General features: G+C 42.2%; 2 protein-coding genes across 6 annotated transcripts in view; one reads left to right on the top strand and one right to left on the bottom strand.

Annotated features, from left to right (window-relative positions):
* Positions 1-45: 45 nt before the first annotated feature.
* On the bottom strand, positions 46-7,105 carry GSKIP (GSK3B interacting protein). 3 transcript variants are annotated; one of them, XM_035106582.3, is made up of 4 exons: positions 7,076-7,105; positions 6,085-6,112; positions 3,618-3,876; positions 46-1,785 (listed from the first exon to the last, which is right to left on the bottom strand). In XM_035106582.3, the coding sequence occupies exons 3-4, from the start codon at positions 3,873-3,875 to the stop codon at positions 1,624-1,626; spliced, it is 420 nt and encodes a 139-aa protein (XP_034962473.1). In that variant the 5' UTR covers position 3,876; positions 6,085-6,112; positions 7,076-7,105; the 3' UTR covers positions 46-1,623. The 3 variants fall into 3 exon arrangements, with proteins under 3 accessions (XP_034962473.1, XP_034962464.1, XP_034962458.1); XM_035106573.3 differs by lacking the exon at positions 6,085-6,112; XM_035106567.3 differs by lacking the exon at positions 7,076-7,105 and having other exon boundaries at positions 6,085-6,518.
* Positions 7,106-8,466: 1,361 nt separating this feature from the next.
* ATG2B (autophagy related 2B) overlaps positions 8,467-23,147 on the top strand; it is a 41,019-nt gene continuing 26,338 nt past the window's right edge. For 2 of the 3 annotated variants that reach the window (XM_088673101.1, XM_035106511.3), the window contains exons 1-10: positions 8,467-9,043; positions 13,732-13,894; positions 14,243-14,395; positions 15,294-15,396; positions 16,079-16,241; positions 17,237-17,416; positions 18,681-18,777; positions 19,819-20,001; positions 20,328-20,482; positions 22,033-22,144. In XM_088673101.1, the coding sequence (XP_088529227.1) occupies positions 8,882-9,043; positions 13,732-13,894; positions 14,243-14,395; positions 15,294-15,396; positions 16,079-16,241; positions 17,237-17,416; positions 18,681-18,777; positions 19,819-20,001; positions 20,328-20,482; positions 22,033-22,144 (1,471 nt within the window). In that variant the 5' untranslated portion in view covers positions 8,467-8,881. The remainder of the gene's footprint in view (positions 9,044-13,731; positions 13,895-14,242; positions 14,396-15,293; positions 15,397-16,078; positions 16,242-17,236; positions 17,417-18,680; positions 18,778-19,818; positions 20,002-20,327; positions 20,483-22,032; positions 22,145-23,147) is intronic. The other variant, XM_035106521.3, reaches the window with a different exon arrangement.

The following is a 23,147-nucleotide window of genomic DNA, read 5'->3' as shown; positions in this document are numbered from 1 at the left end:
TCCATTGTTTTATCTTATTCTTTATTTTAAGAAGCAAACTCACTATGCAGACCACTTTTCTTCTTTTATTTCAAGTGTATAACTGCTAAAATAAACACGGCTGCCTTAGTCAAGGAAGTACAGATAAAATGGACAGAGCACATTTTCTTCATGTATTTTCCTCGTTTTCTTAACTTCCATGCTATAAACCCAGATTGTAAGTGCACATGTACTCAGTTTTCTTAGAAAATGAAATGCACATTAGTCTAATTTTCTATATATGGATAAAGCTAGACATTTCAGCGTTTCAAACAGTAAGAAACGGTCAATGTTTCGTAACACGTTTTACTATAGATTCTTAGTTATTCTATAATTAGCTGAAATAAGACAAAGCTGTAATAAATGCTTCAACTAAGCTGGTACTCCTTCAGTTCCTAGATCAGGTTCTCAGCAAGGTTAAAAAGCATCACTCATGTTTGCAAGTTATAAATTTACATCCATCAAAGAGCTGATGATTGTGTAAATTCACTTTGAGAATTAAAACATCTGTTAGTATTATCTATCACAATGCACAATTACGATAGCTTTGTGGGTGGTTTTTTTGTTTTTTTAACCACCTTTATCCCAAGAAAATATACTGAGATTACAGCACTGGAAAGTAACTACTGTAGTAGTGTACTTAAGACCACCTATTCTTCTCCCAATTCAAATACCAATTTCCTTCTTTGGTTTGAATCAATGCAATGAACCATTGTAAGCTACAGCATTGTTGGGGCTTTGCAGAAATACTCAGTAACTGTAATATAGTAAATATTCAAAAATACTTTTAGATATACTGTACATTATGTAAACAGTCAAAGCAATGCAAATAGTTCTCTTTACACAGTATTAATAGTTTAACAAAAGCAATGCAGGATTGGGCTTTATGCAGAATGTGGCTTTTTATTTTTTCATTACTGTGCTTATTTGTATTTCAGCTGATGAATACATTCATTATGCCAACACTATATCTATTGTTTAGCATTGCCGGTAGCTACCCTCAAGACTACACCAAATACTGCACACTGTTGTTCGGTTACTGAAAAGTACTGGCATAACGTTTTAGTGGATCATACCCTAAGAGATGTTTTATTTAATAATGTTTCGTCTTACCACTCTAATGAATGAGCTAGAGAATGTCTAAATCCACATACAAGAAGTTGAGCTAAATACAAAACTTTTCAATGAAACAAAATCAATTTCCTTAAATTAGCTATGGCAAATATTTGGTTTTCTTAAAACCAAGTTATTTGTGAAGCACACTACTGAACAAATACAAAGGTTGTTAGAAGAATTTTGAAGCTAAAAGTTAAATATCAGAGACCAAAACTATAGACTGTTACATTGTAACTATCTAAAGGAAAGTTTAACAGTAACTATATATGTGACTATGTTACCTTAAAAATAAATTGGGTAACCAACTCCGAACAACAGTATCAAGGACATAGTTTACAACTTGGTGTCACTGGAAGTCATGGAACAAGGGATTTTTTGAAAGCAAAGAGTTCGGGTTAATAATATTCCCCCTCCGCCACCAGGCCTCAGAACAAACTATTTAGATCCAGCAGCAACTTTTGTTGAAGCCCACTTTGATTGCAAATTCTATCATGATTGTCCATCACTTTTCAAAGCCTCTAGTCTTTGTAGCAAAGCATTTCCAAATGCTTCTCGATACGCTGGGCTAACAGAGTCCAACAGAGAGTAGACAGTCTCATGATAGGGATTTTGCACGCTGTCATCCACCTGGTCGAAAGCATAGCCAACCACCTGCAAAGAGAAAATAACATACTTAAGAAATTAAGTGACCAAGTGCACACACACACAAATGCTGATAAAGAAACCAAACCAGCTGTTATGTGAGAAACAGTTCTACTGAGTTGCCCTTCTGTGGGGCTCATAAAGTTTATCAATATCTTATAATCCCAAAAAACTATTTACAAATGGAACTGAAGACATTATATCTGAAAGTTATCGAGTAAAACTTGTGTAGTAAAACTTGTGTAGTAATATTGATACATCGCCCAGGACCAGTCTGAGGGCCAGAGCACGATGGCGGCTTCTCCCAGCAGTATAACACGAGGAAACCCACCACCACTCCTGAATCCCTCCACTGGGCACTGGGGGCGGAGGGACTCCCCAGCACTTGGTGGGAGGAACAAGCTACCTTAGCCCTGCCCCCGTGGGTTGAAAACGCCTCACATCCCTCGGCAGAAGGGGCAGTGTTTTCACCCCAGCGCCCTGCAGCTTGTTCCTTCCTCCATTTCAACATCGCAATGTATCACCTAATCGTGATGTTTGGCTGGTGATACATTGCGATGTTGAAAAGCTGACACCTCCCAGCCCTATTTTGATATTATTATTGGGGGGAAACTGAGTCAAAAAGGAAACAAGAACTCCATATGTATTATTTCAGTTAGAGTAACCGTGACAGTTGAGATGCACACTAATTGTATATGATTATAGTACCGTACTACAGAGCGATTAGTTGGGAAAATATTTGTATTATGACTGCAAGTTCAATTCGTACAGTTCACAGTTAATACTTACTGTACGCAAACAGGTACACACAAGACTTCAGTTGCATTCCTAATAAAAACTTTCATGGAGAAAAAGCTGTCTACAGTGTTGGATATGTGTGGAAAATATGTGTTTTCTTTCACGGGTGATCATCATGCAGTTTGTTTTCAATGGTTTAAAGCTGTGGATCACCAGAGAAGGAAGACTTCATTTCTTTAATCAGAGATGGTTACCTCCTGTGGTCCTCTAGATGCTATGGTCCTCATTGGCTATGTTGTCAGGGCCTGATGGTGTTGGAAGACCAACATCTACAGGGCCACAAGTTCACCACCCCTGTTTTAATTCATGGATGGCTAGCTTTCAACATGGAAGTTCATGTACATTTAAATGTATTCTGGCAGGTGCAGATGCTCGTGCTCCTTGCAGACCCCATGACAAGTAGCACCTGCTAATATTTTCCCTTCCTGTATAATTAGATGTTGAAAGACTGTTATCCATAATTAAAAGATGAAGTAAAGTATTAAATGCAGAATCTTTCAATACATTAGTCATGAAAAGAAAACGGAAGTTTTATTTAGGCAAACTATAGATAGCACCTTTTAGTGAAAAGGCATCTGGGACAAAAAAGCTGCCTAGTAATCAGAACTTCAAAATTTAGGGCCTTCCTACCATGAACCAAGCGACATGGAACACCTTATCTGATGCATTTCTGCTAGTCAGGATCCCTGCAAAGTTAAAAAAAGAAATTGTATAGAAACCCTACTGCAGAAGACTGGAGGGCCAAAACTGGTAACTCCAAACATCTTTTTTCTTAATTAGAAATAGCACTGTGTGTTCTTTACATTCTGCTGGAAGATGCCCAGAGTAGCTGCGGAAACCCAGTCAGATGGGCAAGGTACAAGTAATTAACTGTTGTTGTTATAGTAGGTTTGTTAGCATCTTCTACATAAATATAAACATTCTGAAACACTCGGTACAAAAAATAAAAATTGAAGAGGGCTGCTTTTGTGATAAAGTAGATTGCTAAATAGCCTTTGGCTAACATTTCTTTTATAACTAATCTTCACAAAAGGAAAAATTACCCTAAGTCCTGCTTCTGTGAGCTCTAGGCAATATCTGTTCCTTTCCCTAGTTTCCACGTTGATGTACGCCACATCTTCTGCGCATGGGAGGCTTTTAGAGACAAACATGTTGCTCACAGCAAACAACACATCATTCACAACAGCTTCCGCTTCTAATCTCATGTCCTTCACGTCTGTTCCTTCAAAATCCTTGAATTCAGAATTGTCTTCAACCCCTGTGTTATTGGATAGGTCCATGGAATTGTAGTCCATCTCCATTCTGCACACACAACACAATTCAGACTTTTAAAAAAATGCAAGGTAAAAGATTCTACAATACAGCAATGAAAATGGGATTATGGAATTCCAAGATATATCTAGAAGATCAGCATACAGACCCCTCAAAAACATGGGTTCTTTAAATACAGTATTAATAATCCAAATCAATGATCAAGCCTAAGAAGTCCAAATGGCTAACACTGCATTTCATGCAGCTGTCATTTTACTTATACTCTGTTTTTCTTCTTTAACCAAAGGGCTGCAAAGTATTTTTAACAAAATACTGTACCGAATTGCAATATAATTTTTCAAGTTAATATAATTAAAACCAGCAAACTCCATAGTTGAGAAGTCCTAGTGGGAAAAGAAAACTTTTCAGACATCATTTTAAATGCTTTATTTGGGGAGCTATTGGATCTCATTGGGGAGGGAGTGCCATAGCAGAAGTGCAAACACTGAAAAATTATCTGTTCCTGGTAAATGACACACTCAGCTGCTGATACTAGTGACACCACAAAAATCCAATTTTTCAAATGATCTTTAGTGTGAATTATGTGTGTAAATCCCACCCATGTAGATTTGTGTTAATAAAATGTGGATAAACACAAGCAATCATTAAAAAGGGCTAGATAACAGAAGTGTTAATTTTATTTTATTCAATTTGTATTCTGCTGTTCCTCCAGAAATAGTCCAGGACAGCAGACACAGCAATGATAAAACACAAAAAACCAACTAAAAACTAAAAATGGTTTAAAAACATTATTTAAAAGTTAAAAACATTCTCAACCAGTGATCTAAGGGTTGCCAGAATAGTGTCTTTCAGCCATCAAATGCCTGGGCAAACTGAAATGTTTTTAATTTCCCCCCTGAAAGTCAGAGTAATGAAGGAGAAAGAAGCATCTTGCTATGATGAAGAGGAACCAACACTGAAAAGGCCCTATCACAACTGATACCCAGTGGCGGAGGCAGCACTTGCAGATCATAGAGTGCAAGATTATCAATAATGAGGATGGTGCTCTTTTAGATACTTGGATTCCAAGCCATTAGGAGCTTTAGATGCTAGTACCAACATATTGAATTTGGCCAGTGCAGAGCTTTCCGGACAGGTGACACATGGTCCCATTGAGCTGCCCTACTTACCAGCCTAGCAGGAGCATTCTGCACTAGCCACTGCCCCCTGCAGCCTGCATTACAGTAGTTAATGTTAAAGCAATGTCAGCAGGAAATAGGTTATGATCCAAACAGTATTGACAAGCTGCAATACATTGGTCTAGAAACCGACTTTTTTAAAACTTAGAAGATGAATACACATCTCTGATTGTTAGCCATTTTGCCTAAAATGAGAGAGCAAAATGCCCAGAAGTTCTGCACTCTGTCATGCTCAGCGCCATTGATGCATGAAGAAGAGTTTGGATTTGATATCCCGCTTTATCACTACCCGAAGGAGTCTCAAAGCGGCTAACAATCTCCTTTCCCTTCATCTCCCACAACAAACACCCTGTGAGGTAAGTGGGGCTGAGAGACTTCGAAGAAGTGTGACTAGCCCAAGGTCACCCAGCAGCTGCATGTGGAGGAGCGGAGACAGGAACCCTGTTCCCCAGATTACGAGTCTACTGCTCTTAACTACACCACACTGGCATGCTATGATAAGGTTACCAGGTTTTTTTCAAGGAATCCGGGGACACTTTTCAACTTCAATGGATTTAATACATATATTTATATTATATATTATTTAATATATTTGTATTGAGAAATGTTTTTCTATCGGTTGAATAAAGTATATTGTATTGTATTGTACTTCAATGGATTTTGTATGGGGACTGATTTGTAAATCCGGGGACTGTCGCCGGGAAACAGGGACGTCTGGTAACCTTATGCTATAATTCTCCCCTTTCTGCCTTACACTATTTCACACATCTCTACCATATCCTTTCTCCTTGTTCCCCCCCCCCTCCTCCTCTGGTCGCTCTGCCAGGCATTGGTAGTTACAAACCACCATCACTCCAAAAAGCATAATGGAACATTACTTGAAGAAATGAACAGCTTGGTACCTGTTCTGATTCTGAGAAAGCTGATTTGGCAACTTTCTACTCAGTGCCTCTTCCTCCAGCTCAAAATTATCTTCTACCATCAGTATGCATTTCCACCTATGCATGTCAGAAACATCTCCCCCAGCCCCCCTAAAATCAGTAGGTGTTGTTAGCCATACCGTTTCTTAGGTTGGATAAGACAGACATCTGATTCGGGTGGCGTAGAAATAAATGGTGATGAAGATTCCTTGTTGTACAGTCCATTCCACCTGCTTTCCAGCTTTACCCCGTAGACATACATCTCCTGCCCACCCACCCCCATCTCAAAACAGGATTTATTTTTGTTCACTTTGTTCAAGTTTATGCCTGATGAGTTGCCTAAGTGACTATACACAGGAACAGGACCAACTCTCGCGGGTTCAGGCAAGCACCCACCCGCGCACCCAGGGGTGCCATCTCGAAAAAAATATCGTGTGGGGGGAGCAGGGAAGCACCACATAACCGATCAAAAGATGTGACAATTCAAATGGCAATGCCTATCAACTTTGGGGTGGGGAGTGCGGCTCCTCAAATATTTTATTGGCGGTGGGGATAGGGAACCGAAGGGACCTCAGCCCTAAGGAGTTGGCTCCTACTCACCCACCCACAGAGCACTGAACTGTACAAAAAGAAATAAAAGACCCAGGATTGCCGCCCCTCTCAAAACACCCACTCGCTGCTCGCTTGCTTCCCTCCCTCCTTCCCTTCCCCACACTTAAGGTTACCGCAATCCCACGAAATGCAGAGAAGCACGTCCCCGTTAAACAAGAGCAGGCCCTAGCTCCGAAAGGAGAAGGGCTGCCAACTTCCCAGCCGGCCTCTTTTAAACAGAAGGAAAAGGACCGTGCTCACTTCCACGTGGCAAAGAGCTTCGCCCGCTGCTGGTTTTATTTTTTTAAATATTTTTTCCGCCTTAGTAAGCTGTCGCCTGACAGGCACAGGCACAGGCTGGTATGAGGGTCAGTTGGCAACCTTCACCCAGCACCCCCCCCGCTTTCTCGCCGCCCCCCCCCCCCGCGAGTCTTTCAGAAGCTTTTCTCCCACACAACCCGAGGCACGCGCACAGAGCTCCACCTGCCAATCTAACAAAACGGAAGAGAGAGAGAGAAACAACAGACGCCGAGGACGTACCTGCCCCTACTCCATCCCGTCTCTACTCTCCGGCTCTTTGCTACCCGCGAGCCGCTCTATCCCGTCCTTAAATTCTCGCGAGACGAGAGGCTGTACAGGCAGCCCTATTCCTCCCTCTCTCAGCTGTTTTGCGCCCGGCCACTCTCGCTCTCTTTTCCCTCCTCCCACTCGCGGCATTTTCTCTCCCAGTCACGTGCTGGGATCGACGGAGAAAAAAAGCGCCGAGAGAGTCGGTTGAAAGCAACATCGACACTTCCGACTCTCGACTGAGCGTGCGGGGGCGAGGCAGAAGGACGCACGGCGGCAGGGGGAGGGGGCGGGGGAGTAGGGGAACCCTCACATTTACTGTTGTTGTTTTACATACCGTAGATCAAATAAACAAATGTTTCTCATTGCAACATGCGCTGATGCTTCTGAATGCCGGTTGCTGGAAACTTCAGGAGGGAAGTGTTGTTCTGCTGCTTGCATGTTTCACCCAGGCAGGACCTGGCCCACGTATTAGACAAATTGAGGCGACTGCCTCAAGCAGCAGGATCCACAGGGCAGAGGATCCCGATGTAGAGCTAATGGCATGGCTCTCCCAACTTGAACTTGCCTGGACCCTGAGTTCATCTTCTGAAATCTTCCGCCATGTATCCTCCTCTTTGGAGATGACGAGAGGGCTTTTTTGTCGTCGTCCTCGCCCCAATGCTCTCCCCAACGAAGCTCACCCGGTGCCAATAGCAGCTTCCTTTCAGCACCAGATTGAGGGTTTTTGAGGAAATATAACACCGCTGCTTCTGCGTGTGTATATGAAGGGCGATGGATCTTGTTTTATTGTTATATTTCATTACTTTTTATTGTGCACGTAAGCCCCATGGATAGGTTTTGTGTTGGGCGGCAAATAAATATTGATGATGATAATAATAATAATGCTAGCACGTTATTTAATTTACTACTGTTTATGCAAATGATTTAATGATAGAAGTCTGAAAATTCTATTTCAAACCACAAAAAAGCCAAACAGCGAGACAAGCAGATTGTAATGAAACGCGGAAATGTTTTTATACAGAACTAGCTTGTTTTTATACAGAAAGGTAGGGCGACCCAAGCGCAGGCTCCCCAGCTTCGCTCAGAGGAGGATACGTACCCTCGCGTCATTTCCGCCTCCTTCGCCCCGCCCTCCCTGACGTTACCGTCCCCCCAGCGCCGGGACGGATGACGACGCTCTCCCGTGGGTGAGACGTCTAGCCGAGCGTGCTTACGGTCCCGTGGGCGGGGCCAAATGAGCACAACAACAAGCCAAGCTCCAATCTGCGCGCTGATAGGGAGGCGAAGTGCGAGTGGGCGGGGCGAGAAGCGGGCCCCTTGACGGGGTCTCCCGAGCTCAGTCGGAGGAGACTGTGAGGGCAGCGAATAAGGAGGGAGAGAGACCCTCGTGGCTGTTGTGCCGCCGTAAGCCCCGCCCCTTCCCTCCCTCACTCGGGAGGCGGGGTTGCGGTGACAAGATGGCGGCTGCGGCTGCTGCTGCGTGAGGAGGCGGTGGCGATGGAGCCTCTTGTTATCGCTCGCGCGGGAATTCCCTCAGGACTTGGCGCTTTCCTGGACGGCGCTGAATAGGAATTGTGGGGAGAGGAGCCTGGCTCACCGCGGGCTGGGCCTCCCCTCATTCTTCCCAGCCCTCATAACCAGCCTTTTCTTTTCTGAGGAGGGCAGCCCCTTCCTCGTCTTCAGGGCGAGTTCGCCCAGCCGGTGGCTCCTTCCCTGTGAATCCTGCAGCTCCATCCCCTCGCCTGCCAGTCCGTGGGGTCTGGGATCGCAGCCGCCATGCCTTGGCCCTTCTCGGAGTCCATCAAGAAGAGGGCCTGCAGGTACCTGCTGCAGAGGTACCTGGGCCACTTCCTCCAGGAGAAGCTCAGCTTGGAGCAGCTCACCCTGGATCTCTACCAAGGCACCGGCTCCTTGGCACAGGTGCCCCTAGACAAGTGGGTAAGTGGCGCTTCACGCGTCTCTTAGGAGCAGTGGGATCATAGAGTTGGAAGGGACCCTGAGGGTCATCTGCTCCGGCCCCCTGCAATGCAGAAATCTTGGCTTAAGCATCCATGACAGGTGGGCCACACAACCTCTGCTTAAAAATCTCGAGGGAAGGAGAGCCCACCACCTCTCATGGGAGTCTATTCTACTGCCCAACAGCTCTTCCTGTCAGAAAGTTTTTTCTATATGTTTAGTCGGAATCTCCTTTCTCGTATCTTGAATCCATTGGTTCAGGTCCCACTCTCCGGAGCAGGAGAAAAGAAGCTTGCTCTGTCTTCCATGTGACAGCTCTTGAGATATTTGAAGATGACTATCATATCTCCTCTCTTAACCTGACTAAACATGTCCAGCTCCCTCAACTGTGTGCCTTATAAGGCTTGGCTTCCAGACCCTTGATCATCCTCCTCTGCACACATCCCAGATTATCAATATTATTCTTAAATTGTGGTTCCCAGAACTGGACACAGTACTCCCAAGTGTTGTCAGACTAAAGCAGCATAGAGTGGATCTGGACGCTATACTTCTGATGATGCAACCTGGAATAGAATTAGCTTTTCTTTCTTTCTTTCTTTCTTTCTTTCTTTCTTTCTTTCTTTCTTTCTTTCTTTCTTTCTTGCTATGGCATGACATCTGTCAAGTGTCAAGAGCTGTATTTTCACTTTGACAGACATGCCCTAGCCAACTGTTTAAACTTCCTGTATCCTGATTCTGTCATGGTTACTGCTGCAATAATTGAGCAATTTTCAATGCATGGGGGTTATCTGGGGTGATCCAAAGTTGACAAGCAGTCATATTTTTTTTCTATGTGAACACTGCATTTCTCTTCCAAGCACTTGGACTTGTAACCTAAATGTTTCTCCCTACCCAGTCCAATAACAATAATGAAATTCCCATTGATGTGAATAGATCGTCTGCGGCAGCATTCCCCATCCTGATGTCCTCTGGATGTTGTTGCATGTCAAATCTCATCAGCTCTGTCCATTGGCCATGCATGCTGGAGCTTATGGGAGTTAAACAACACATGGAGGGCTTTGATCAGATTTTTTTTGAGGGAAAGGGAAAATTTGGGGTCTGTATGTGTCAGCAATTAACATCTAGTTAAGTGGCTATTGGGGTGTGGAGTGCTATTTGTACAAACTAGCTTGTCTACTGCACTGAAAAGTGTCAGGAAGCACATTACAGTATTTTGGTTATGTGGTTGCTTTCATCTTGGTATTGGTCAACTCAGTTTTCTATGTCACTCCTACCCCCCAATATTTTTTGTTGTACAGTACTCCCAAAGTTTATACTGTATGTATGTGTATAATATACAGTAGGTAGGTAGCCGTGTTGGTCTGCTGTAGTCGAAGCAAAAAAAAAAAATCCTTCCAGTAGCACCTTAGAGACCAACTAAATTTGTTATTGGTATGAGGTTTCGTGCTACTGGAAGGAATTTTTTATTTTGTATAAATATGTATAAATATATGTTTGTGGGAGGGTGTAGTCTGCTCTATTTCTCTCCAGGTGATCTGGAGACCAAATTTAAACATTTTTTCTTTACCATTTGAAGATGCTTAATTTTATGATGTTTATCTATGTTCATTTTTAAAATGCTGGCTAGCTGTGAATCCTGAAAACAATTTTTGTATGATATGTTCAGCATTCGTGTAAACAGTTCGAGTGCAGTTATTTGGATGTAATTGACTTCGTAAGCATAAAGGTTATTCTCATATGACCCTGTGGCACAGTTCAGTTTTTATAGCCAATAGGTAGGCTCTGAATGTTTTGTTTTAAATATCCTCTAGTCTAGTGGACACCCCAGTGACCTTTGCTCCCTTCAGCAAGCTATGCTAGAAAGAATAAGTAAATTAGTAACTGCCTTTTTATATATGCTGATTCTTCAGTTTTGAGTTGACTATTTTGCATGCCTCCTAGATAGATAGTACATATGTTTCTCTTTATAATGTATAAATGCATCTCATAAAGTTTTAAAAACCAGAAGTCAGCCCCAACTGTGAGGAAAAGCCCCCACTGAAGTAGAGGCATGTGAATCAGGGCACAATAGATTACTCACCCGTTACCTTCCATATCATCTGGGGCATCTCTGTCTGTTTCTCTACAGTTACTGTCTGTCATGTCTGCTGTGATAGTTTAGCTGGATAATTTCATTGTGATAATAGAGAGCTGCACCTGAATGCTACAGTCTTGAAATGTGTATGCTGTGGTGGGGGGTATTTTTAATTATGTCTCTCTCCATTGTTTTGTTTCGTCTTCTAGAATGTATAGGATTATGTGGCACACTTGGTTAGCGATGTAGTATAGTTCTATGTTGGGGGAGAGGTGTAGATATTTGAGGTTTATTGATTGTGATCACATTTGACCCAGACTACTCAAAGAGATCATTGGTAGGAGCAGCCAACAATAGGTTGTCTCTTGAGCATTTCTTCCACTGTAGTGTAAAGCAGTACTTAGGAAACCAACACATTGGAACCTCCCTATTCAGTATTTTAACAGATGTTACCTAGTTTCTTTCCTGAAAATGTACAGCTGCACTAAATGGGAAAGGCCTTTTAAAGAAAAATTAATTGAATTAAAATCTAATATTTTCTGCATTTTGATACAGATGTGAAACTGAATGGGGACATATTGACAGGTACCAGTTGTGTTCAAGTTTGTTCATAATCCATGTCACTGAGAATTAAATAATATTACTGCTCATTTAATAGTGCTCTCTGGAACTTTATGCATGGTGAGATAAGGAGCAGGCTTCAGATTTATATATAGTTCCCTTAATTTTGGTGTAGCTAACATTCTCTGGATATTGTGGACTAAAACTCTCATTCTTGCTGGGGCTGATGGAGTTAAAGTGCAGAATGCTGGAGGGGACTGTTTTTGGCTACCTGTGCATTAACTTTCCCCAACCTGATGGCATTCAGATCATTTTGACCTACAACTCTCAGCATCCTTGGCCATTGAACATTATGGTTGGGGCTGATTGGAATTGTAGAAAATAATAATAATCTGGAGGCCACCAGCTTGGCCTGTTGGCTTATTCCTACCCTGTCATAGCATGTGCAGCAGGATTGACTAACTTGTGGTCCTTCAGCTGTTGTTGGACTCCAACTCCTATGAAGCTCAGCCAGCATGGGCAAGCTTCAGGGATGATAGGAGTTGTAGTGTGGCAACATCTGAAGAGCCATTCCTGATTTCAAATGTGAACTTTATTAATGGAAGCATATTTCAGTGAGGATGCTATCGAGCCCAAAACTCATCCCAATCTTGCAACACTTAAAGGTTCTGCGGTTAAAGTATTAGCAGATCTGTAGTCAGTATAGTTTAGTGAAGTGTCATCATTGTCATATGGAGGATGTTCCTACCTATGTCAGTGTTGTTTAGATGAGCGAGGGGATATTGGTCTCTGTCTCCCCCAACAGTGCCCAAGTGGGTTTGTAATTTGGCATCAGCATAGACTTGATAGCCAGGGAGCCAGATTTCTGATAGTTTATCAGGGTAGCATCCTCTCTTTCTGTGTTCTCTGGATAGATACTTGAATTCTGTTACTTTGTATTGTCTATCTACCCCGCTTACTAACATAACTTTCCTGACTGGTAGAGGTGGTCTTGGACTTGATGGCTCCAAATTTTTTAGGTCGTGGGAGATTCCAGCATCCACAGAGGAGCAGTTCAAGCCTTAATGACTGCCATGAGGCGATCCCAAAACATTTTGGACCCAACACATGTAGCTGTGTGTTTGCCCAGTCTGATGCCATAGAGTCTGCCTTAGATCTAGATTACTACTGGTAAAATTGAGGCTGTTAGCAGCTCTTAATGCTTGGTGGGGACAATTCAATTGGTCCTCTTGGGGAGGCTTATGGTTTTGGATGGTTTCCTAGTGTCTCTGCAATAAGACAACTGCATGCGTGAATCATTGCTTCTAGGTGTCCTTTCACACTGACAAGGGCTAAATTGGCAGCATGGTATTTTGGAGTGCTGAAATAGTTGAGGTGATAACTTGAAGGCAGATGAAGGAAAAGATGGGAGAAAACTGCCAGAAGTAACCCGGGGAGTGCAGATTGCACACTTCTGAACAAGAAATAGGAAAAAGGTAGTGTTTCCTGAAGACTATGCATACTGACTGGAGAATGTGCATATTGCCAGAGAATGTACAAAATGCAGCCAAGGTATGTACATGCCCCAAAGCCTGTTGTGGATTATGCACAATGGCTGGAAAATGTACAAAGTTCATCTGAGATATGCACTTCCCCTAAGGCTTGTAGGGGATTATGTATAGTGACCAGGAATTGTGCGCAGTACATGGAAGGCTTATGTGCATGTTTCCCATGAAGCCTGGGGAATATGCACATTGGCCAGTTATTATGCACATTAATTACTCAAAATACATTCCTTCTCTCTCTCTCTCTCTCTCTCTCTCTCTCTCTCTCTCACACACACACACACACACACACACACACACACACACACAATATATGACATACAACCCATTTTCACCAAAACCATGGATCCACAATTCACTTTAATATTTAATGCTAAAGAGAACTTACATTATTTTTGATATAAAATGTCATAGGCATCAACAAAAATTGATCATATTCTGCTTATGTAATATGCAAAGTAATTCTTGATTCTTTTTTCTCTTTGTTTCAGAGTCTTAATGAGATTCTTGAATCAGCAGATGCTCCTCTGGAAGTCACTGAGGGATTTATTCAGTCAATTTCTCTTTCTGTGCCCTGGGGTTCGTTACTTCAAGATAACTGTGCACTTGAAGTGAAGGGCTTAGAGATGGTCTTCAAGCCAAGACCCCGACTAAGTAAGTTAAGAAGGATTATTGACAAAAACAAGTCATGCCTATTTAATTTTCTGAATAGTGGACTATTTGGACATCCCACAGTGAGTACTGATTTCTCTGAAGCAGCAGGGTGACCCCAACTTCAGCACGTTATAGAGAAGCAGATACTACTTTTTTTCCTGGGGAGGCTGATACTTCCGTTGTGAGTGTCACCCACAGCTCAGAGGTACCATTCACATAATTTCTCATTCTTGTATACAGAAGCTGTGCTTCTAATTTATCCCTGTATGCGTGTGCTTTGGTTATGGTTGAACAGTTGCTGAAGGCCATTTATGACAAAGCACCTGAGGCTTATCTCTTCTTTTCTAGCTTCTGGTTCAGAGCCCATGTATTGGTCAAGCTTCATGACTAGTAGTATGCAGCTTGCAAAAGAATGTCTTAGCCAGAAACTGACAGATGAACAAGGAGAAGGTTCCCAGCCTTTTGAAGGGCTTGAAAAGTTTGCTGAAACAATTGAAACAGGTACGACGGACTCTTTGAGCTTACAAAACACTATTCAGTGGTCCCTCGACTTACGAATTACTCGACATCCGAAGTTTTCGACTTACGAACGAGACAAATGGCCGCAAGCTTACGATTTTTTCTACATCCGAATGGAAACCGTTGGCGGTTTTAAATGCAATTTCATCGACTCACGAATTTTAAATACGGTTTTTTCGGCTTACGAATTTTTCCGAATATTTTTTTTCCTATGGGAAACCACTTTTCGACCTACAAATGTGCATTCAGAATGGATTAAGTTCATAAGTTGAGGGACCACTGTATCAAGATGTGCTACGTAAAGCTGAGGGATCTTTTGCCAGCTGAGTTGACCTTGATAATTTATTTCATGTGCAAAGCATAGCAGTTTGCTCAGGTTAGAATATGTTCCCTGTTTGATGGTAACAGCAGTCAACTTTAAAATTTGGGCCATGATGTACCAGTATGCAAATCTTGCTGTGTTCGCAGTGGAAATTGCTGCTGGATACAGTGAGGCCTCTTCCCCCATGTCTGCATGCATGGACCAAAATGCACCAGTCATTATCTAAAAAGGAAAACCAGCTTGTGTGTTCCCTGCAATGTTTCAGCAGTTCTTTCTCTCCCCAGCACCGTAGTCCCAAGTTACTCCTGCCCTGGGAAGGAAAAGAAGAGCTGGGTAGTTTCAGGGCTGCACATACCAGCTGCTCCTTCTTGCATATGTGAGGAGGGGAAGAGGGTTCATAGTATTTTATGTTAATTTCTCTTTATTAGTAGTTCATAGTATTTTATGTTAATTTCTCTTGATTAGTATAGCCAACAGATATCTGCACAGCTGAAATAATACTTTATATTCATGTTTCTATATGACACGTCCCCCTCCATTTTGCTTTCTTCACTATAGTTTTAAGGAGAGTGAAAGTCACCTTTTTAGACACTGTTCTGCGAATTGAACATGTGCCAGATAACTCAAAAAGTGGGACAGCACTTGAAATCCGCATTGAGAAGTAAGTAGTATTGTTCTTCTAAGCAAAGTCTAGAATGTTATCTTGTCCTTCTGTGTGAGAATTTATTTTTTTATTTATTTGATATCTGTCCGGCCCTTTCTCCCTAAGGAGTCTAAGTTGGCGAACAGTAAAGCATTTTAAAACGGCCAAATCTCCTCATTCATGGTTGCTAGGAGCAGTATATTTCAGCCACCAAATATGTCGGTGAACAGGAATGTTTGTAACCTCACCAGGTAGGGCATTCCATAAATGAGGAGCTGCTACTGGGGAATGCATGTGAAGAAACGGGCTTTTGGATGCACATCAGATCAGGTTCTGAATGGACAATAGCTACAGCATGAGTGAAATAGGTTTCCAGCACTCAATTCTCCATGCGGGGTGCTGAGTGCTTGGGTCAGGGTGCTGCAATGGATTTTAAGACTGCAATTCCAATTAGAGAGCAAGGCTCAGTGAACTTATTTTTAAGTAAACAGGCTTAGGATCATGCTGTACATACTCTCACTGTGGGTTTTAAAATTAAAAATTTACTTTTAAATAATTGAAGTAATTATTGATCAACCAAATTATTAAAAGGTAATTATTCCTTCTATACTTACTAGTGCCTCTTTTAAGAAAATCAAGAATGAAACGCTGTTCATCATGGCTGTAGAAGTATTTCATTATTTTATTTCCACTCTTCTAGAACGATGTACTACGATGAAACCGCCGATGAATGCTCTGGAATTAATGTGCATCAGCCCACAGCTTTTGCTCACAAATTGTTACACCTCACAGGTGTTTCTTTCTTCTGGGATGAATTTAGGGCCTCAGCAAAATCCTCTCCAGTGTGTTCAGCTACACAATTGGTAAAAAAAATTACATCTACTTATATGCATATGTATAGTTAATGAAACGTAGAATATATTTTATGGGACGCGGGTGGCGCTGTGGTTTAAACCACTATGCCGCTTGAACTTACAAATCGGAGCTCCCGTTGCTTTGTTCCTGCTCCTGCCAACCTAGCAGTTCGAAAGCACACAGTGCAAGTAGAAAAATAGGTACCACTCCAGCACGAAGGTAAACGGCGTTTCTGTGCTCTGCTCTGGCTTTGCCAGAAGCAGATTAGTCATGCTGGCCACATGACCCGGAAAAACTTGTCAGCAGAAGCGGACTAATGGCGGCTCCCTTGGCCTGTAAAGCGAGATGAGCGCCGCAACCCCAGAGTCCTTTGCTACTGGACTTAACGGTCAGGGGTCCCTTTACCTTTACTAGAATATTTTTTTGCTATGTGAAAAGTTGCTTCCATGCATTTCTTCTAGCTATCTCTTGGACGTATGAACGCAGAAAGTCACCCTGTGCCCAGCTGTTCTTTACTCTCAGATTTATTTCGCTCCTTGCAGTGTTGGGTGTCTCTGCTTCTGCTGCTGCGAGGGCTAAATTGAGCAAGGTTTATAGCTTTGGGTTAATTCCATTTATACATTATGCCCTACAATTTTATAGGAAATGAATTCTGAATGAGGATACCCATCATGATTTTAGTGGCCAGAATGTTCTCTTGACTGTGGGAATTCAGGTTCAAATCACTAGTCTGTCAAGGCTGCTCAGTGAGCAACATTGCTATTTTTAAGTGTAGCCTAATCTAAAATTGCTACTTGGAGGTCTTTAGAGGAAAGAAGAGACTGTACAGATGTAACAAAGTTATGCTAGGAGTTCATCAGGTGCAGTTTGACAATCAGTATGTTCATTAAAATGAGGTGCCATATTTAAGAGTATAAAATGGTCAGTTTGTGTTCTGTACTGGCATACACAGTGATCTTAAAAGCTTATGGAATTAATGCCTTTCCTTGTATTTCTTTTAAAGGCAACAGAACCAAAGCTCTCACCTAGCTGGAACCCAAAAATTGTGTATGAACCACACCCACAATTAGCAAGAAACTTGCCAGAGGTTTCTCCATCTGATCCTGTGCAAATATGTAAGCTGATTGGAAGGATGGAACTGAGCCTTACGTTAAAGCAAAATGAAGTGCTTCCAGGAGCAAAGGTTAGTTGTAGCTTCATGTATTACAGGTAAAAGACTTGTGTTCAGATAGCCAGGGCAGGAGTTCAGTTGTAGACAAAAATTGCAGTCATGCACTTCCCCCCTTGTTATGTGTTACTCCAAGGCTTGAGGTTGATACCTTGCTTTATTCCCTATTCCCTTTTTTCCTTGATACACACAGCTGAGCTCTCCTGGCCAATTTGGTGGGCCTGAAAAAAGGAGAGGAGTAGGCATGTTTAGATCTCCAGGCAATTGCACAACTGACATTTATAAGCATCTAGAAAATTTCCAGAGCATGCAAGCATGCTAGTTTTTGCTTCCTCTCTCCTGGATTCAGCATAAAGGCCAGTCCAGGACAGAAGCAAGGTTAACTGTAGTTTGGGCACCTGGAAGCTGACAGTAGTGTGAGCACCTGGAAGCTGACACCCTGCCACTCTTTCTGCAGGTGCTCCTGCTGCTACTGAATGTTCCTTTTAGTCAGTGGGTGGCCAGGCACAGATTGTATTCCCCCTGTGACCTTTGTTTTTTTTTAATTTCCTAATACATCAGTGGCTGCATTCTGATAGAAAGCTAAGTCATACTTTGTTTTGGCCATGATACACTGAAGAGGCTGGAATCCAGCTCACATGCAAGCAAACCTAATATACAGCTGTCGCCTTAGGTGGTTGGTTGTCTTCCACCCAACCCTGCACTGCCTCTGTGAATGGATAGCTGCTATATGAAAGTATTTTATGGGGTCCAAAGGATCACCAGTTCTCTAACCATTGGCCACCTGCAAAAACAGGGGGAGGGGGTGTAAAAAACTCGTCTCCTCCGAAATCCTTGGCGGCTTGCAGCATGACCCTGAGCCAAAACAAAGTGAAGAAATGACATTCTCTTCCCCATTCCTAGGTACCTCCTTATGAAGGATTACTAGCTTTTTGTATTAGTCCTTTCCCTCTTTCTCACATTCCATTTTTGTAGAGTTCAGTTCCCCACACAGTCATGAAGCTCACTTGGTGACCTTGTCCAGTCACTATCTCTCAGTTTCTCACAGGGCTGTTATGAGGATAAACAATTTAAATGCTGTGTTAAATGCTGTGTTGTGATACCCTATCCATCCTTTGGGTGAATATAGTGTGTATGCAGACCAATAATAAGAAGGAATTAAAGCTGGAAATGAAATGTCTGTTTTGGTTCAATGGTGAGACAGTACATAATCTGAGAATTTGAAAGAAAGAATTCTTTTGATCCGTATTTCTTGAATATATTCTTTATTCTTCTTAAGTTGGATGTAGATGGAGAGATAGATTCGATACACCTATTCCTGTCACCCAGACAGGTACATCTTCTGCTGGATATGTTAGCAGCTATCGCTGGACCAGGTGAGCCAAAGTTGCATTGCCTTGTGTGGTTAGAAAGTGTATGAGCACTGCATTATACATGTTGCACTATTTGCAAGGTTTTGAATAATCTCTAGACTAAGGGCAATATCAAAAGTGCACCTTTAAAGTTAAACACTCTTAAATCCCATATGTTGAACTTCAGAGGAAAGCACATGCTTAGAACTCTTCCTTTGAAACCCAAGGGATTTTAAAACACTTTGACTAGATTGGCCCTAAGTTACTGAAGCTTTACTTGTATTTCAAAAAGTCTAAAGAAAATCTTACGTTAGGGGGGAACTTTCTCATAAGTAGATTTGTATTGTTCCTCCTCCTGAAAGGCAGCTAATAAGAATTGGAAATAGCCAAAAGGATCTGAAACCAATTTAGTAGCTCCATAGTTGTGATTAATATTAGTAACATATTTTTCTCATGCAGACTTTATCTAGTCTTCATCAGTTAGTGTTGTGATTTTTTTGAAAGCCCATAAGGGATGATAAATGTTAGTTTCCCTTTCTCCTTCCTCCTACACTTCCATGCAGAGGACTAGTTGTTTAGGCAACAAAAGAAGATTCAAGATCTCTGGCCAAAAAGTAAATAGTGTATTTTAAAGTAATGCTTGATAGATTTTTCTTAAACAGAGGAATTCTCAAATCAGGAAACTTTAATTCCCTCCTTATATGCCAGAATATTCCTTTTGTACACAAATTTCTAACATATTTCTTTCTGTCTTCTAAAAAAAATCCAAACAAACCCCAAAATTGCCCTCCTGCTAATTTAAGGCAAGCCTGAAATTGGGAGAAAAACATTTCAACCTAAAGTGCTGAAAATGTTCACACAAATTCTGTTGAGTGCCCTTCTTTGTGAAGGGAAAATGTTGCTGGGAGTTAGTTTTCTTTTAGGTAACATTTTTTTAAAAGTGTGATTTTTATTACAGCTAAACGAGGTGTTGTTTGGGGATTTTTTTTTTTCGGTGTTTGGATATCTCTGGGGCTTGGAAATTGAATCGGAGGTCAAGTTGCCACATCCTGCTTTCAATTACAGAGAATCCTAGCAGAATCGAATTGTGCAATAAAGATAGGAGAAACCGGCCAATGCAGCAGGAAGATGAATATCGGATTCAGATGGAGCTCAACCGCTACTTAAGAAAAGACACATTGCCAACAGGAGCACAGTCTGATCCGAGTTTCTATGAGACGGAGGCAGCCAGAACTCCTTCAAGCCGGGGTGAGCAATTGAACATCTTTGGGTGCTTTTTGGTTTCCTCTTTGCTTTGGAGCAAGACTTGCTCTTGGTTGCAGTACTGCTCAACTTAGAGGATGGAGCAGGTAGGTGATGGTCACAGATTCTCCCTTCTCGCTGCAGCACCCTGTAAATTTGCTCTGGAGAGTCGGGGGGCAGAATGAGAGGTGATGCAGGCACCTTCCAGGGAAAGGTGGGATAAGCGAAAGAAGCATTTACCATATCATTCATGCTTTGGTGTGCTGTAGTTGACCTAAATGTTTTTCATTGTGAACAAATCACTCAAGATGATATCTTTTTTCCCCAATTAGAAGAAGAAGTGTTTTTCTCGATGGCTGACATGGAGATGTCTCACAGTCTTTCCTCTCTGCCCCCTCTTGGAGACCCGCCAACTATGGACTTAGACCTTTCTTTAACTAGTACATATACCACTACTCCTGCAGGATCTCCCCGTGGTGCTGCGGTGGTAGGTTGTCTTTAATTGTTTGTCTTTGAGCAAATGAAGAGGGGAAGGGCCATAGCTCAGTGGTAGAGCAGTTTGCTTGTATGCAGAAAGGCCCCCAGGTTCAGTACCTAGGATCTGCAGGAAGGGAGGGGAATGTGCTGTGTCTGAAACCCTGGAGAGCAGCTACCACTCAGTGTAGATAGTACTGAGCTAGATGCACTTTTGTCCAGGCTCTGTATAAGGTAGCTTTCAACGTTCCTATGATTTTTTTATCATATGTGCTTTTTAAAACGGTGGCACTAATCTCTGTTGTGCAAGGCTGCCTGCCTGCCAGTTTCATACCCTTACAGCCAACATCCCAAAGAGTGTCTGCTGCAGGATGGTTATTATTTTTAACAGCATCTCAGTGAAGGCACTATAGCTACATTGAAACCTCACATCTTTCCCCTAATTCACCATGACACTATGATGTCATGTGTGACATCATTCGCTGTGATGTCAATAGGTCCAGTGCCGGTGGGTGAGATAATTTGACAATGCAACCAAGAAATGCTTCAGTTTAAAGCTCTGTGAAATTCGATGTATTGACTATATTTGACAAAATGAAAAGTAGCATCACACTAAGTCAGGCTATTGGTTCATCTAGTTTAGTATTGTTTACACTGACTGGCGGAGGCTGTAGAATGTGTCAGGCAGGAATCTTTCCCAGTCCTGATAGAGATATCAGGGATTAAACTTAGGACCATTTGCATGCAGAGCCTGTTTTCTACCACTGAGTTTTGACCCTTCCCCTTTAGATGCACATATCATAGCTGCCAAGTTCTCCCTTTTTTTAAGGGAAATTCCCTCATGCTGAATAGGCTTCCTCGCGAGAAAAGGGAAAACTTGGCAGCTATGGCACATATTTGATCTCATGGTGGCAACTAGTATCCTACGCCCTCCCACAGTTGTAAAGCTACTTTTCCTATGAAGCCTTTGGCACAGCCTCCCAATTCCCATGTCCTACTGAAACTATTTCTAAGTACATATTACTGAATTAACTAAGTATTCTGCCCCTGCTTTCCTTTCTCTAGACCCAGGGGGAAGCCATGTTAGGGTACAAGCTTCTCAGGGCAAGAACTTGTCCTCTGCAAATTGCTGTGCACATCTATGGCACTAGGTAAAGAGGACCACTGATCGTCCCCTGTAGGCAACATGTAGCAACCGTTGAGTGGGTTTTTTAAAGTATGGAAACAGCGGAACTACAAAATGGACATGTCATAACGATAATATACAGTGGTGCCTCTGGTTACGAACTTAATTCATTCTGGTGGTCTGTTCTTATCCTGAAACTGTTCTTAGCATGAGGCACCATTAGTGAAAGCGGTGCACTTCCTGTTTGGATCCCGGGGCAAAGTTCACATCCGGAAGCAACTACTTCCGGGTTAGCGCAGCTCATAACCTGACACATGCGCAACCAGAAGCGTTCATATCCAGAAGTATCACTGTATGTTGAGGTTCATTTTCTGTTACATTAATTCAGCTGAGGTGATGTACAGGTGTCACTACCAGCTCTCTCTTTTTCCTTTTAGCAGCAGCCAGCCTGGGGAGATTGTTTTGATCAAAACAAACAGGAACCACCACACGTAAGAGGTTCATCCTTTACACCTAGTGTCATCCACTCAGCTCCACTGCGGAGGACTTGTAAGTAAATAAGTCAAGGTGGTTGGGGCCGGAAGCGAAAGTGGGCAGAGCAATTAATGTGACTTTTACCTTAGTATAATAAGACTGCTTTCCAGGAATGAATGTCAGTGGTTACCACTCAATCCAGGCAACCAAGAGACATTATCAGTTCAAGGACACACTTCAGGAGGCTGTAGAGCAGGAAATATGTCCTTATTGAAACAAAGGATAAAAGGAAAGTTTTGCTAACCCAGAGAGGTGACAAGCGATCAGCCAGTCCTTTCTCACCAAATGCTTCTCAGTCTCAGTCCTTTCGCCCTTTTCGAACGCAAAGTAGACAAGGGGACTTTAGATCTCAGCCCTTTCATTGATGTTTTAAAGGGAGGCAAGGGTTCCAGCAGTTCCAGGCTTTCTCAAATGCAAAGACAACCAAACAACGAAACCAATCCGCATCCCGGGTGGGGTGGGGGCCGTCTCTCCAGCTTTCTTCCTGCCTGGCAAAAATCTGCAGAACCAGTAAGGGTGTGGCAGACCCAAGGGCCAGAAAGAGATGTCCATTTTTGGCCCCTGGGCCTGAGAGTCTCCACTACTTTCTGTGGCTTTGGTTTAAAAGGAGAGTATTACTTTTGTGGGAATAAATTCAGAACAGAATGTTAAGCAAGAAGTCGGAGTTAATTTTGCATGTTTTGTTATCTGTAATCTGTAAGGAGATCTGAGCATATTGAAATCCACCATATGTTGGAAAGTGTTGTTTTTATTTGCAATTTGTGCCAAAATACATTTCTGCAAATCAGAGCAATTTATTATTTAAAATGGTGAGGGTTTTTTAAAAAAATTGTTTCTTTGTAGCAAATTTAATACTTAACGACTTTTGTACTCGCCAGAGATAAAATCCTTCATACACTTACCTGAAAATTAGTCCTATTGATCTCATTGAGACTGTGCTATAAAAAAGTGTGTTTATGCACATACTGTACATACACAACACATACACAGAGACCTACTGTATATTACCTTTAAACAT

Source organism: Zootoca vivipara, chromosome 1 (assembly GCF_965207765.1).
Source record: "Zootoca vivipara chromosome 1, rZooViv2.hap1.1, whole genome shotgun sequence".
NCBI lineage: Eukaryota > Metazoa > Chordata > Lepidosauria > Squamata > Lacertidae > Zootoca > Zootoca vivipara.
This window is presented reverse-complemented; position numbering and strand designations above follow the sequence as displayed.